Raw genomic sequence first — 15,939 nt, 5'->3', positions numbered from 1 at the left:
CTTCATATCGCCACCTCTAGTCACCATGAAAATATGACTAGATAATTATGTGTTAGACATTATTAGCAATACCTAAACACCAACTGTGAAGTCTTAAAAAAGGCAAACAAAAAAAGTTCTTTCAGTCGTTTCATCCTAATTAAAGCATCCAAAATGTGTTGATATTTTATCTGTGATTTGTCACTTTATTTGCTGAAGTTGTTGGCGTGTAGACCAGTAAAGGTGGTTACAGAGTTACTGGTGTATAAAAACAACTTATAATAAATTAACAATTCTTAGCCTGGTGGGAGAGCAAACAAAGCCTGGTGGCCCGCCAGGCTTATAAAACACTGAACTGGAGTTTATTGGGATAATGAGAAGTCAAAATTTTATCATGATTACCGTTATAACTAATGCCCACCATTGCTTCATAAAGCCTTTGTGAAACTATTGATCGAGGTATCAAAACGACTCGTCCGACTCCCTTGAGGATCTGTTTTTAAAAACGAACGCCATCCGATCGGCGACATCCTTCACACGGACCTGTGAGTGTGAGCGGCAGGTGTGAAAAGCAGCCAGCAGAGTATCATATAACCTTTTGACAAGTTGCTCAACAACAACAGGGCCTCCTTGTTATTATTGGGTCAACAGAGCCGGAGGAGGTCTTTGGGAATGGAGCGGCGGGGAGAACATGAAGCGACGGTTGTACGGCGCCCCGCCTCCCTCCCCGTGCTCCCAGGCTGGCCCGGGGGTCAGCGGGAGAACGCAGGCAGCCAGTCAGGCGGTCCAGCATTCTTTCTCAATGTGTGTGTGGGTTTGGCCGCAGCCCACTCGGTGCTCTTTGACTCCGCTGGCCTTATAAGGCATCCAGAGCCATGGCAACTGCAGGGCTTGAATAGCAGTGTCAAATCCCTCAGCACACAGACACACGCTCACTCTCCCTAAAGGAGGGAGCGAAGCGGAGGAAGAGGAGGCTATCTCTGCCGTGGCTCGAACAGAAAAGGAGCGCTCTGTGTTTTCGCTAATTTATTCCTGCCAAAGCCGGCTGGAAAAACCGGGGAAAAGGGCGATCAGAGAGGAGCGAGGAGCGCAGCAGTAAAACCCTGAGTCTGTGACAGCTGAAGCGGGGACGTTCTGGCCTCTGGATGTTACTGCAGGATGGACAAGCTCTGAGAAAACAAGACAACAGAGACATGACTTTGGGAAAGGGGAGCAGACTGTGACGGAGGAGATTTCTCAACTCAGCCTTTGTTTTGGCTTGTTTTTTTCTCTGACATTTGATCCTCTGACCCCATTGGCTTTGAAGGAGCAGAAGAAAACAGAGTTTCGTCACAGAGGGCAGAGCAGGAGGACGTCTTTGGTGAACTTTGCTACTCCAGAAACCAGCTGAGTCAGAAGAATTAGATAGTTTCCAAAAACAGAAAAGCAAAGGAATATAACACTTTTATTTCTTTTAGCCATCTGTGTGCATTTCTGAAAAAGCCTCAACAAGTTAAGCGTGCGTCTGGACTGGAAGAGCACAGATCAGAAGATAGCACCTCAGCACGGCAGGAACTGGTTGGACGAGTTTATAAGTCAGAGGAAAGGGCAGGGCAGTTTAACCCTGCCTGAAGGAGAACTGACTGGGTATTATTTTTCTATCACCTGCTGGACGCCTTGAGGGAAAGTGCTCTCCTGAAAGAGAAGAGAGGAGGCAGATTGTTTCCAATATCTGCGACTCTTTTCATCATGCTCAATCATAGGTGAGGTCCTTTCACAGCCGGGGTCGGAGAAAGCGGGTGAGAGGGAAAGGAGAAAGAGTCAAAGAGTAATTTATTGTTTCCTGTGAAAAGAGCAGGGCTGCACCCTTTACTCCTGCCTGAACTCTGAACCACTTAATGCGCGTCTGAAGTTTCTCTCCGAGCTCAAGAGCCATTGATCAGAGGTCAGGGCTGAACAAGAGGCGAGAGAGGGAGCGAGCAGAGGGATTAAAGAAGGGAGAGGAAAAATATCGCAGAGGAAGGACCTCCGGGTCAGGACTGCCAGACGGCGAAGGGGATAAAGGTCAACGCAGGCGAATCGGGACAACTTCGCCTCCTGTTTTCAGATCTTCCAGGACGAAGTTGCTCAAATCCGAACCAGGCGTCCCAACCTCGGAGTCTGAAACCAGTTCTTTAAACTTTGAAAGGGGGGCAACGTGAAACCCGGCTGAGACTGCGAAGGGTCCGTGTATGATCCTCTTACGGGGCGGCGCGTCTTTGAGAATATGGCCATGGTGAGCGGGGGATGGGGCAACCCCAACGGGGACACCAACGGGCTGGGAGACAAGGCGTACCTGAGGAGGGAGGAGGACAACGACTCGCCGCAGGCCGGCAGCAGTGACGTGGACGTGGGCGACGAGGACAAGACCTGCGTGGTGGACTGCGTGGTATGCGGGGACAAGTCCAGCGGGAAGCACTACGGCGTGTTCACCTGCGAGGGCTGCAAGAGCTTCTTCAAGAGGAGCATCAGGAGGAACCTGAACTATTCCTGCAGGTAGGAGCTGCTGGGAAATCCACCGTTCAATAGCATCAAATCGGTTAATCACGATTCATCGGGATTAATCTAAACTGATTTAGCAATCGATTAATCGTTAACTGGACTATAAAGACTGTAAAAAAGGCCGCTTGCTGAAAGAACACCCTCAGAGCAGTAATTATGTCATTTAGACATTTTATATTTAAGATAATAAAAAAACATTTGTCTGTAAATTTACGCCAAAATCTTACGAAGTATTTTTGACTAGTTTCTGGAGCAGATATCTTAGTACACTTGTTGAAATAAGACAAAACTAACTTACAAGTAACTTGTCAGCAAGATATAAAAGCTTGTTTTAAGTCTATAATTAGTAAATATTGATTAGAAAAGTGCTAGTTCTACTGGCAAATTGCATGTTCTACCCAGAACTCCTCAAGCGACTTTTAGCCTCACCGAATTAAGAGAGGGTATTTATTGTGTCGTGTATCGTGTATTGTTTATCATGTATTGTGATAAATTTCTTATAAACCCCCCAGATTTGTTTATATTGTTGGGATTGTTAATTTTAATCTTTTTTTCCCCACTTTGTTCAGTTAAGGTATAAATAAATATCAATAAATTTGAAAATATGTGTGCAGTTTAGTGATGCAAAGCAAACGTATTTATATGATTGGTGACTTAAAGAAGCATATTATAAATGTTAACGTTTGTCAAGAGCTGTGTTTGTGTTTGTGGAGCTATAATTGGTGTGCCATGCAGTCACAACCAGATACCGAAAAAGAAATGTAGAAAGCTCTTATTGTCACTTTAATTGTTATCACAATAGTGTTAACATTAAGTTCATATCGCCCAGCCCTGGTTACAATTCTGTAAATAAACAAAAAACATTCTGTTAAGCAACTTTTACTATCAAATTAATAATCAGTTAATGCAAAAATGATCAATTTATCTGGAAATAATCAAGCTTACACTAAATTTTAGGCACTAAAATGTTTATATTCTTATTTAAACAAGGAACTGGTTTGTTTATTTTGTATTTTTAATATTGTATACAATTAGCTGAAGCCAGCAACTAAATCAATCATCAGTTCCAGCCCAAATTCATTCTAATAAAACAAAAAAAAATTGTGATTCTGTTAAAACTTCAACTCAGCACTTTCTTTGAAGAAGTAAATCTCTTAAACTTACTTTGATTTGGTGTTTTTTTCCCCTTAAATACACATAAACCAGAAAAGTAAACAAGAAAACTTCTTATGATCCTATCTGTAACGTAGTCAGGAGAAAATATCTTTAAATCTGAGCTTCATCCCACAAACAGCCTTGAGACAAGGCAACAAAAGGAGCACAAATGAAGCCCTGAAGGTTTGTGATGTGAGGATGGATCGCCTCAGAAGGTCAACATTCCCATTATTCTTCACCGCAGCTACATCAGTGCTGCAGCCCAGCCCTCTGCTCACACCAACTCCTCTCCCAGCTGCCAAGTTCAGTTGTTTATTCCTCTGGAAAAAAAAGTGCATTAACTCCGAATGGGTTTCTTTTCTTCTTCTTCTTCTTGCATCTGGGCTTGAAAAGGGCTCCCTGTAAAATGTTGGCAGAGCTCAACCTGCTGTAAAAAGCAACACGAGGGTGTGTAACGCTGATGATTTACAAAGGTCACAGTCTGTGTAGTTCTGCAGCCAGTCCATGTAGTTCACTCACAGCAGCAGGAGGCAGGCTTACATTTCAAGCTGTGTGTCCTTACTATGTCACGAAAAAATGGTGAATGTATTTAATTTTTTTTTCTTTGTTCCTCGTGTGTAGATCAAACAGAGAATGCCAAATTGACCAGCATCACCGTAACCAGTGCCAATACTGCCGTCTGAAGAAGTGTTTCCGCGTCGGGATGCGCAAAGAAGGTATCAAAGCTTCTCACACCGCTGCATAAAGCTGGTTTCTCCTCCAGATGCACATACAAATACTCACACACCTTCGGTTTTTACACATTTTCTCACATTGCAACAAACTTCAATGCATTTGAAAACTGAAACTTGTTTGGATTTTGTTATAAATGCTTTGTTGAAGAAATACAAGTTAGAATTTTCTCTTAACCTCAAACTTTCTCTGAACAGTTCTTTGTTGTTGTTTTTGTTGTGTTTAATTTGGTGGAAATCATTCAGTAAAATAATTTAATTTAGAGAAAGAAAAACATTCAGAGGTGCATTTATATATGTGTGCATAAAATATAACATATATTTATATTTTAAGAAGCAAACAGGGATGTGCAAATAGCAGCAGGGATGTAGTGATGGCTTGGAGTCTAACAGCTGCTGGGAGGAAGGATCTGCGATAACGCTGCTTTGTGCATCCAGGATGCATCAGTCTGTCTCTGCAGCTCTTCAGCTTTATTAACGGGGTGGGAAACATTTAAGGTCAGACTAATGCTAATAATTTAGACACAATGCTGCTCTAGACCTGAATAAGCAATAAATCAGTTAATTACATAATAAATTAAGAGAAGTGCAATAATTTCCATTTCAATAATTTATTGTTTTCTCTCTTCCTACTGAAAACTGGATGATAAAAGTTTTCAGTCTGGTGTTTTGGTCTCAGCTATCCTTTGAAGGACACATTTGTTTCCAGAGACTTCACATTTCATTTTATTTGTTGTTTCTATTATTTTGTTTATTTGTCTTGGACATTTAAAGTGTCTTCCAGTTCCATTATAATTTAAAGTTTATTTATCTTTGAGAATATGTTCTTGCATTTTTGTGCCATTACTATTATATCATTACTATTATATTACTTGAAAATAGTCTCAAAACAACATTATCATTTATCACAATAAGTCTTGGGACAATTTATGTCCCAGTAAAATGGTGCCGGCCATGTGACCCGAGGACAGTATTTATACTGTCAACCTCAGCATGTTTTCACGCTGCAGCTGGATCCCCTGCAGCACCGCTGCTGCAGGCAGTTGCATTTAATCCTCAGAGGAGTAAAAAACAAGAAAGTTAATGATTGCACTGAATGTATTCGTCTTAACGAGCTGTGTGTCACACTGTTCCCACAGATTTATCCCACATAACGAGCTATTAACACCTAAGAATGAGGCGTGTGATCACAAAAAACTGTGATTTATATATTAGAAACTGCGTCACACAGTCAGATTAAAGTCAGTTTCTGAAACTCCAGCTGGACCTGGAATTTATGTGCTTTCATTGTAATCTCAGTCCAGTTTGTGGTGCTCTGCCACACACAGCCCACAGTGGGTGGCAGCGCGCCACAGTTATTAATGAACTGGAGACGTGACGCAGATCCAACTGTTTCCACATTACCTGGAAGCGTCCGCTTCACCTCTGACCCAGTCAGCTGACCGCGTTCTGAAAGATTCTTCCGTCGGAGCTGCGGTTCAGAGGAGAGACGAGAGGAGAAACCTGCAGCAGAGGAATCTCTGTCTGCTGCTACATGACTGCAACTCTGTCATGTTTGTCAACCCTTTATCAGTGCAGTTTGTTGTCATCTCCACTGGTAGAAAAAAAATTAACATTGCACAATTTATTATTCAGATTTTAAGTTAAATTTTTAAATCAAATGCATTTCTTTTTGTTTCAATATAACCAGTTTGGTTTTTTTATAGTGTTGAACTTTGTCACATTTTGTGACTTTACAGCCGTAACTTCAAACTATTTTTCTGGACTTTATCAATCTAGAAAGTTGTACTGATCAATTTTACTAGATCATCTATTAAAATAGACATCAGAAAAGTGTTTTTTTTTTTAATTGCCTTTTTTAACCAGAACTTTTTTTGGTTCAATCTATGCTGCAAATCTGAGGTTTGTTTCCAGCAGCTTTTCAAATCTATAGTCTGAAATTCAATTATATTATTTTTCAAAAAGAAGTTCAAATTCACTCAGACCATCTGGAGAGCATATGTCTAAAACTCTCAATTCAGCTTAGGTCAAGACTTGGACTAGGCCATTCTTACCATATGAATGCACATCAATGAAGGTGATTCACCATCTAAAGTTGCTTTTTGTCACCAATTGAATCAAAAACAAAACAACAATCGTTGTTACAGTCAAAAGCACTCCAACTACAAAACAAAGAAATTCAAATCAAGTAAATATAATTCAAAACCGTTGTACAAAGCAAGAGGTTTATACATCAAATATTCAGCTTATTTGCGCCGCCAACCCTAATGAGTTTGCTACCATTAAACAATTTCCACTCTTCATAGCTTTAGTATAACAAATATTTACAATATTTACAAAGAGAACTTATAGATGCAGGAAAATTTGGGCTCTTCTGTTTACGCTTTTGCCTCAATGTCCTGATAATAATGGAGGATAATTGAACAATAATGCATCAGGTGTTCAAAGCCTTGAACACCTGATGCATTTCATAATTATGCAAAACTTTGTGTTGTTTTGTCACATAAAATATAAAAAACAGACAGTGAAAAGAGAAACAGCGGTTTAGATAATAAGGTCATACAATGCTAGAGCCAGTGGTTTGTTCGATAAATGATTAAATATGAACAGATTCGCAATAGTATTTAATTTCTGGGGAGGGAAGGGCACCTAGTGGAGGGGCGCGAAAAAAATATGATCCCTGGGGGGGATGACAGAAAATAATTGAGAAACACTGCCAATAATTTATTTTTTTATTAACATTTCCGTTCTTCTGTTCTGCTCCCCTGCAGCTGTCCAGCGGGGTCGAATCCCTCCGTCTCACTCAGGTATCAGTCCGAACTCCCTGTCTGGAGGACCTGGGGGTCCGGGCCCGGGTCACATCGGGGCGGACTACTTCAACGGCCAGCCGGTGTCGGAGCTCATCTCCCAGCTGCTTCGGGCCGAGCCGTACAGCAACAGCCGCTACAGCACCCCCTACACTCAGACGCAGATACCTGCGTCGGCAAGCGGCGCGTCCGTCATGGGCATCGACAGCATTTGTGAGCTGGCCGCCCGCCTCCTCTTCAGCACCATCGAGTGGGCCAGAAACATCCCGTACTTTCCAGAACTCCCCGTCTCAGAGCAGGTCAGTCCGACATTTGAAACCTGTCAGGTTAAATTCACGTTTGGTCATCTTTGTCTGAACTGTTTCTGAAAACAACCCAAGTGCTTAAAATGAGCCGATCAAAAACCTTCACAAATCAGCAGGCGTTACCTAGCAACCACAGTGAAACCCCGCCGTCACCTAGCAATCTCAGCAAAAAGCAAAAAGACAAGTGTTTTGTTGTTGACTTACCATCCAGAAACCACTTGCTGTATTCATGTTGGTTGTGCAGGAGGCGCCACTTCTGCCTTTCAAAGATGTATGGTTGTATAATTGCTCATCTGTTTTCAGCCGTTTTCCCTTGCGAGTGTAAACGTTGAGGTGGTGGGGAGAGGCCAGCAGCAGCTTGTTTGGATTCAGAAGGGGTAGTGTTATGTTAAAAAGACATTTTTGAGCTTTACCTCATGATTTCATTGTTATTCCATCATCATAAACAAACCTGGAGTGTGGCTTTGACTCTTTCATGCATGTTTGAGAAATCCTTTCATCTCCATGGCAACCATTCAGCTGTGCTAAACGCCTTCAGAGCTGCAGCAAGTTTCCAAGCTTCCGCCTCACAGACCAGCTCTTTCCCGTGAATCCCTCACTCTGCTCCTACAGACTAGCCAGCAGAAATTAGCAAACATCTGCTGAGCTCATTATAGGAGCTACTTCTCAGTGCAACTCTGGTAAAAACTTTGTTAAAGGGCTAATAGAGGAGCCATGTGATGACGACGTCATGAAGTCATCACAACAGAGTTTCAGTAAGAGCACCAGCTTCTTAAGAGACAAAGTCGAATTTCTTTAAAGTCATATTTAATATATACAGCATTTTTTTACCTGAAGTTGATTGTACTATAAATGACACTGTGCGCCTGGAAAACATAATCCTGGTCCTTTAAGGACTTTAATTAGTCAATGAGTTGGTGTGAAACAGAAAGCTTCAAAAAAATTCCACTTTGTGTTTAAGTTGTAGTGCCATTTTAATTTAATTTATTCTTAAATTGTGGTTTGTGGGACTTTGAATGCCTCAAGCTAAGCTAGCAATATTTTCAGTCAACTAACATCAGCTAACAGCAGATTAATTTAATAAAATAAAATGTTAAGGTCTAAAAATCTGATGTAATTTCTTCAGTTCAAATGAATAAAATACGTGAATAAAGCAAAATTGTCGCCTGGCCCTGCAGTTTCTCCCTGTTTAACTCTGTGCATGTCGGCCTGCAGGTGGCGCTGCTGAGGCTGAGCTGGAGCGAGCTGTTCATCCTGAACGCGGCGCAGTCCGCCCTGCCGCTGCACATGGCGCCCCTGCTGGCTGCCGCCGGCTTCCACTCGTCCCCCATGTCCGCTGAGCGCGTGGTGTCCTTCATGGACCAGGTCCGGGTGTTCCAGGACCAGGTGGACAAGCTGAACCGGCTGCAGGTGGACTCCGCCGAGTACAGCTGCCTCAAAGCCATCGCCCTCTTCTCTCCCGGTACGTCCGAACGCTGACTGTAACTATCTGCGCTGCGATCTGACTCCAGGCTCCTTCAGGGGAAACCAAAACAAATCAGCCCATTTGATGTTTCGGCCGGGTTCAGATGTCACAGAAACAAAACACCGCCAGCTGCAGGGAGGCTGTTGGTTTGGGTTTGACCTTTGACCTTACTGAATACGGGGAAACAATGGAAAAACTCCTTTAAAGCAGTAGTCTGACGTGTGTCTCAACAAGCTATTAGGTAGATGAGAAGCAACAAAAACACGTCGTTTAGTCACCACAAAGGCTGAAATCAGTGGAAAACTTTTACCACCTTTAATACGTAAAATACATTTTAATACATATTTACTGTTTAAAAGTAAAGATGCTCCAAGAAAGCAACTGATTTTCAGCTTGTTTAGAACAATCAGTCAGAAAAGTCAGAAAAGTTTTTGTCAAGCATTAAATAAGAGCGAGAAAGAGACAAAACTGACCCAAATTTCTTCTCTACATATTTCAACCAGAGCTGCTTAATTAAACATTTGAGACTAAGTCACTACTTTGAGTTATGAAGTTTCACAAGTTTTTAAGGCTGTTTGAATATATTATATTCAAGTTTAGAAATGTCCTCTACAGAGGACAAAATGAACTACTGGTAGTCAGGAGGATATTAGATTCGTCGTGTTGATGCATTTTGACCTGCTTCAATTTTCCGCCGCAACACGCAAACTTCCCCATTCACTCAGTGCGTCATAGTTCCTCATCGCTTAGGATTTGTTGCTGCGCGGAAAGAGGAGACCAGCTGCACGGCAGGCTGCGAAATGAGATGCAGGTGATCGGTTTGTGTGATCGGCAACAAGAGACCGTGATCGGCGATCACCGATTATACACTTTTTCACGGAAATCGGCTGATTACGATCGGTGGCTGATCGATCGGCACACCTCTAATTTAAATGCTTATGCACTTTGAGTCAAACTTACCGCAGTAATTGCTAATAAAAAAATACTAAAACCATTTAAAAATGAGCAAACTGCATTTCCTTATGAATATATTAAATCTGTTGTATGAAAAATCAGTGAGCTGTGAAGAGTTAACACAGTAAATCTGTTTTACAGAAACTGCTCTCTGTAAGTCAAATATTTTCCTGATATAAAAATGTAATAAAAGCTCAAAACAAGGTTAGAGAAAGATGTTGATGCTTCTCTTTTGCATTTTCATAAAATGGGAGAAATAAAACTCGAGAGGTGTGAAGCTTTTCAAAACCAAAAATCAACTGAAGGTTTTTTACCTTGAAATGAATGACATTATTTTAATCATTATTGTGGCTGATGGATGAGTTCATTCAGTTTGTTAAACTCTACAAGCATCTGCAGGGGATTAGAAAATATTTCTCTAACAGACATAAAAGTGCCATTATTTACTCTTGTGACGTAAAACACTATTTTAGATGTGCAAACATATTCAGTTATTGCTTTTCTTCATTATATACTGCTTATCTGAAGGTCTTTATTTTGACTATAGCTACTTTATTCATTTACATCCCAGTAAGTGATTCTCTTCAGGTGAAAGTATTTAGTTTCCAAGCTGCTGACCTCTGACCTTTGAATCACTCAGGCTTTAAAATGCACTTTAGCTTAAAAAAAGAACCAGTTGCGTCGACATAACAAACGTAGACAGAAGCATTTTGTTCCCAGCAGGCTGTTGGAGAAATGAGTTGTTTAATCTGCGAGTAATCCAAATGAAGAAACTGTTTTATGTGAAGAAGATTATTTTATTTCAGCATCATCAAAGTAATTTAAAAAATACCATCTGGGATCTTTAAGTTTCTGTGTTTCCATTTTCTCAGAGAAATGATTTCTTTCAGTAGATGGTAAATTTCTAAACCGTTTCCAGCAGCCCTGTCATTCAGATGATTTCTGTTTCCTCCCTGGCAGACGCGTGTGGCCTGTCCGACCCGGCCCATGTGGAGTCGCTGCAGGAGAAGGCGCAGGTCGCCCTGACCGAGTACGAGCGACTGACGTACCCCAGCCAGCCGCAGCGCTTCGGACGCTTGCTGCTGCGCCTGCCGGCTCTGCGCGCCGTGCCGGCGAACCTCATCTCTCAGCTCTTCTTCATGAGGCTGGTGGGCAAGACGCCCATCGAGACGCTGATCCGAGACATGCAGCTGTCGGGGAGCTCCATCAGCTGGCCGTACGCGGCGGGACAGTGAACGACCCGCCAGGTCGGAGAGAGACGGGCTGAGGTCAGACTGTCGGGAGGCGTCGCCATGGAGGCGAGCTAGGGCTGGGCGGCGGGGCTGAAAAATTAAATCTACCATTTTTTTCGTACCAGATCCGATTTCCGATTTTAATTGATTTTTTTCTTTAAACAAAAAAAAAAAGAAGAAGAAATTTTCAAAGAGCAGCTTTTGTTTCAGTCATTCATTCTGTTGGTTGTACGGCAGAACATTTGTGCCAGTTTATTTACAGGAACACAGTCATAATATCAGCAGAATAAAGACACAACTTTACCAGAAAAACTTATGAGAAAAAAAGTCATTTTAATAAGAAAGCTTGGATATTTTCTTGTGTTGTAGTTCTGATAAAACTTCATCCTCCTAATATTCAGATTTTATTCTCGTACTGAAAACAGAAAAACATCTTAGCCTGACCCATATTGCCATAAAGTTTACCTGAATTCATAGCCCAAACAAACAGAAGCTGTAAAACAAGATGGCGGCTCTTGGTGATATTACATCACTCTGAACCATTTATGTCAAACTCGAGGTGCGGGGGCCAAATCCCGCCCACCAGAAGTATTTTTGTGGCTCTTTAGACTCTTAAATATAATTTTATCAGTCAAACAAAAGTCATTTTTATCTGTATGCTGCCAAATTACATGTTCAGTATTATTTAATTTCAACTTCCAGCTTTTTATTAATAGTTTTACAGTTTGTTAATGGGTTTTATTAATGCATTCTGCCAGAACCGGCTCTTTGAGAACGTTAGTAATTTTGATACGGCCCAAAATGAAAATGAGTTGAACCAAAGGACTGAAATGGTGAAAGAAAAAAGGTTTTCCAAATATTAAATGTTTATAAATTGCTTCATCGCCCAGCCCTACTCTGGTTTTCAGGTCCTGATTTTGTCGTTACGGCAGTGAGGAAACGGCGGCGCGGTCCTGCAGCGCTGTCAGTGGCGTTCCCTCCTCTGGCTTCGTCTCCCTCTGAGCGAACAGGGAGGCCATGTGGGCCGCCACATGGCCTCTCTCACATGAGGCCATGTGCCTCCTCTACCTCCTCCCACATGACCCCCAATGTGACTCCAGCTGAACCCGGCGCTGTGTGCTCTCCTGTCTCTGTTGTCCAGTCTAAATTAAGCCATAGCAGCCAGATCAAGGCTGGGACGTTTTGTAGGGATCACAAACCCAGGAGATGTAAATACGAGTCAGTGCTGTGGAGAAACTATTCACCCCCTTACAGACTGTTTTGGTTTTGAAAAGCTCAATTGTTCACTGCAAAAAAACAAGATATAACCAGATATCTTTGGTCTAGTTTCTAGTGCAAATCCTTAGCGCAATTGGAATAAGACAAAAGTGACTTTTCTGCTTGGTTTTAGTGAGTATTAATTAATAAAAAGTACAAGTTCCCCTGACAGATCATTTCATCTATTAATATTGTTCCCGTGTTGTAAGTAAAACAATCCAGTGAAATATGAATCCTTTGTATTCATATTCAGGAACTATTGACAAGCTGAAAAGTTTCTTTTAACTCTTCTAGACCGAACGGTCCGGTGACGATCCAGCCAAATTTACAGTACCGTAATTCACTTTGCACTATCTGAAAGGGGAGACGTTTCACTTTCCAGCCAATATCGGGTTATTACGGTAATTTCACTCCAGGACAGAGTGAAATTAATCTGAGTGGCAATCTTTCAATAGATGGTAAATTTCCAAAAATAACTTGCTAGATACTGAAAGTTCCAGTTCTGGACAAATGGGCAAATATATTTACTCACAGGTCAATTAAAGAACAATTAAAAGAATAAGTTTTGTCTTATTTCAAGTGCACCAAGTATTTGCAATAGAAACTGCAGTACTTGGTAAGGTTTTGTGTTTTTGCAGTGTTTGCTTTCTCTAAACCTACAAAGATGTAGAACAATTAGAGCTGCTCTTAACTGAGAAACATGATGTCTGCAGCGGCTTAGATGTTGCTTTGTGACGTCCTGGAAGAGTTTTTGAAGTGCTTCTCTTTGGCCTGTCATTGCTAGGAAGGTTCACCATGGTTCCATGTTTTATTCATTTGTGGTCAGTGTCTCACATTCTGGGTTTCTGGGGTTCAGAAGCCTCAGAAACGGCTCCATAACTCTTTCCACACTGACAGATGCCAGGCTTTGTTCTCATAGGTCATTTCATTAGATTGGGGCATGATGTGCAGCTTTTACACGTCTTTATGTTGCCAGACATGTTCTGTTTCACTCATTTCTTGACTCTTTGGGTCTGAGCTCGGCTTTCTAGTTAAATCATGATTCAACAAGTTTGCCCAGGCTGCTATGGAGAGGTACGCTTCTGAAATTAAAATTAGCTTCTTGTGAAAATGAAGAGGAAAACAACATCTGTAAGGAGGGGATTTTGTTCACAGCACTGTACATAAACAGAAAGTGTTAGCTCTACTTTTTTTTTATTTGCAAATACCTTAGTTTTTTTTTTTTTTTTTTCTTGTTAAGACGGGGACCTGTCGTGTTTCTCCGCAATGATGCAAATGTATTAAACGTTAAAACACAGCCTGGTTGTTCAGACAGTCACGTCCCTGTGGATATTTTTATTACCTCATGTTTTCTTCACCACAGACATGGATTGTATGGTGAACTTACTGATGTGTTCATGATAAAGGGATCAACCGCGGCATCGGATTTCGCCTGAAGCATCTTTGAGGATTCTTTAAGCCTCACCTGGGATGAAACAAGATGGCCGACTCAAGTGAATCTTTTATGACGACTTTTTGCTCCCTGGATGCTGTTTCCTTTTCCTTTGCTTTTATAAGTGTTGATTTATTTCTTCCCCACTTTACTCCCCCTTTAAGAGATGAGTCGTCTCCAGATAATTATGATGATGATGATGATTATGATGAACGGTACGTTGATGTTTAGACGTGACTTTAGGATCCAGGTACTTCGTAGTTCATAAAGGCTGTGAACTACAGAAACTCTTTATTTTTGCCAAACTAATAATTGATTAAACATGTTTTGGTGTGACTTATTTTTCCTGCTATAAGATTTTTAAAAAGGCAGTAAGAGCCGTGATCCCTGGTGCATCAGTTTGTGTTTATTTGTTAGTATTTTGACTTTAGTGATTTAACCGTGGCAGTAGATTTACATGTAAACGAATCATGTTTCATGCCAAAACTAAAAACTGCTAAAGAAGTTTGTCTGCCTGACTCGTCATTTGTTGGTAAATAGATGTTTCTATGATTCATAAGCGGTGGACTTTAACACTATTTATCTATGAGTTATTTCAAATTTTTCTTCCATCTTCTGCCTCCTGAGCCTTCGTTCTCTTTTCTTTTTTTTTTCAAGAGGAAAAAATTTGTGTCGTCCCAGAAAATCAACACGTTACCGAACGTGACAAATTTGAGTCAATTTTAAAGAAAATGGTTCAATTTTATTATTTGACAGTAAGTGTTGGAGGTGCTAATAAATTCAGCACAAATGATTATAATGAAAACAATTATTTCATAACATGGGATCTTCTACCGCTGAATTAAACCCCTCAAATTAAAGGTTAGATTTCTATAAAAGTTTTACATTACTGCAGTGAAAGATTTATTTTAAAGCTTCTCTCTTGCTGAGATCGCTGAATTTGGTAAGCTTTTATTGGCTATAAAACAGGAACAGATACATTTACAAAGTGGGAAAAGAGGGAAACAGGTTTGTGTAGTGTGGTGGTTGCAGCATCATGTGGGGCAGTTTTGGTACAGCAGGAAATGGAGGACTTCATAAAATAGATGGCGGCATGAGGAAAGACCATTATGTGGAAATACTGAAGCAACATTTAAAGCATAGACACAGATTGTTCTTCCAAATGAACAATAAAAACTAAATAAATTGTTTTCTGTGATAAATTGTCAAAATTGCTTATTTTGAGTTTTATATTTATGTTTCTGGGTGAATTTTGTTATTTTTGTGCATTAGTGTTGCTTAAAACAGTCTCACTCAGCCATAACTCCAGGAAATACATGTAAACTTCTGTTTTTAATGACATAACTCTGTCACATATTCTCTCTCTCATTAATGTGGCATTTAGCAAATAGAAATAATTTTGTCAATTCTAACTGACCTAAAACAAAATACATTTGATCTAGTTTAACTTCAGACAGGGAGGGAAAATAAATTATATTAATATAAATTAGTTAATATAAATTACATGTAATTTTTATTAACTGCATGTAAACTTCTGGTTTTAATTGTGCATTTACTTATGAAACAAACTAATTAAAGATAAAATAAAAAGTTGCACTTAGATCAAATATTAATGCCTCCAAGTACTCCTTCATCAGGCAGCTTCATCTCAAATCATCCATTTTGACAGCTAAAGAAAGATAATCTGCCGTTTTTATCATAGATTGACACAAACGTATGAGAATAGGACAGATTATGACATCAGATTAACAGTTTTTACGAAGTTAAACTGGACATTGGTTGAAATCCTGCGCGGTTTGTGTGCGGCAGTTAGAAGTGACATAAATAACTGGGATCATTTCACTGGTTTACCACTAGAGGGCAGCAGCAGTCAGCATTAGACTCACCGTACTTGTTCGCTGGATCGCTGTAGATCCAGTCATCCTGCGCCCCCTGCTGGACGTTCACTGTACAGGCAGAGCGGCCGGTTTCACCAAACCAACAGAGCAGCAGAGACTCACGTTGTTGAGAATTAGATGTTTATTAGGTGCTAAATTAACACTTTGTAGACAACATAATTTATATAGGTGTACAGTTAAAAAAAAAAAGTATTTTATGACTGC

General features: G+C 40.7%; 1 protein-coding gene across 1 annotated transcript; it reads left to right on the top strand.

Moving 5' to 3' along the window:
- The first annotated feature begins 763 nt into the window (after positions 1 to 763).
- nr2f6b (nuclear receptor subfamily 2, group F, member 6b) lies at positions 764 to 14,344 on the top strand. The gene is made up of 5 exons (XM_015041545.1): positions 764 to 2,493; positions 4,276 to 4,370; positions 7,157 to 7,491; positions 8,713 to 8,959; positions 10,877 to 14,344. The coding sequence occupies exons 1-5, from the start codon at positions 2,225 to 2,227 to the stop codon at positions 11,149 to 11,151; spliced, it is 1,221 nt and encodes a 406-aa protein (XP_014897031.1). The 5' UTR covers positions 764 to 2,224; the 3' UTR covers positions 11,152 to 14,344.
- The last annotated feature ends 1,595 nt before the right edge of the window (positions 14,345 to 15,939 follow it).

This window comes from Poecilia latipinna, unplaced genomic scaffold, assembly GCF_001443285.1.
Source record: "Poecilia latipinna isolate Pla-1442-1.1 unplaced genomic scaffold, P_latipinna-1.0 Scaffold557, whole genome shotgun sequence".
NCBI lineage: Eukaryota > Metazoa > Chordata > Actinopteri > Cyprinodontiformes > Poeciliidae > Poecilia > Poecilia latipinna.
The sequence above is the reverse complement of the archived record's forward strand: the minus strand, read 5'-3'. Positions and strand labels throughout refer to the sequence as shown.

What these genes read in the sequence shown, in the direction of transcription:
- nr2f6b (XM_015041545.1), top strand. Translation starts at nt 2,225, where the DNA reads ATGGCCATGGTGAGCGGGGGATGGGGCAACCCCAACGGGGACACCAAC. An exon ending in AACCTGAACTATTCCTGCAG is followed by an intron (nt 2,494 to 4,275) that starts GTAGGAGCTGCT and finishes CCTCGTGTGTAG; the next exon opens with ATCAAACAGAGAATGCCAAA. An exon ending in CATCGCCCTCTTCTCTCCCG is followed by an intron (nt 8,960 to 10,876) that starts GTACGTCCGAAC and finishes CCTCCCTGGCAG; the next exon opens with ACGCGTGTGGCCTGTCCGAC.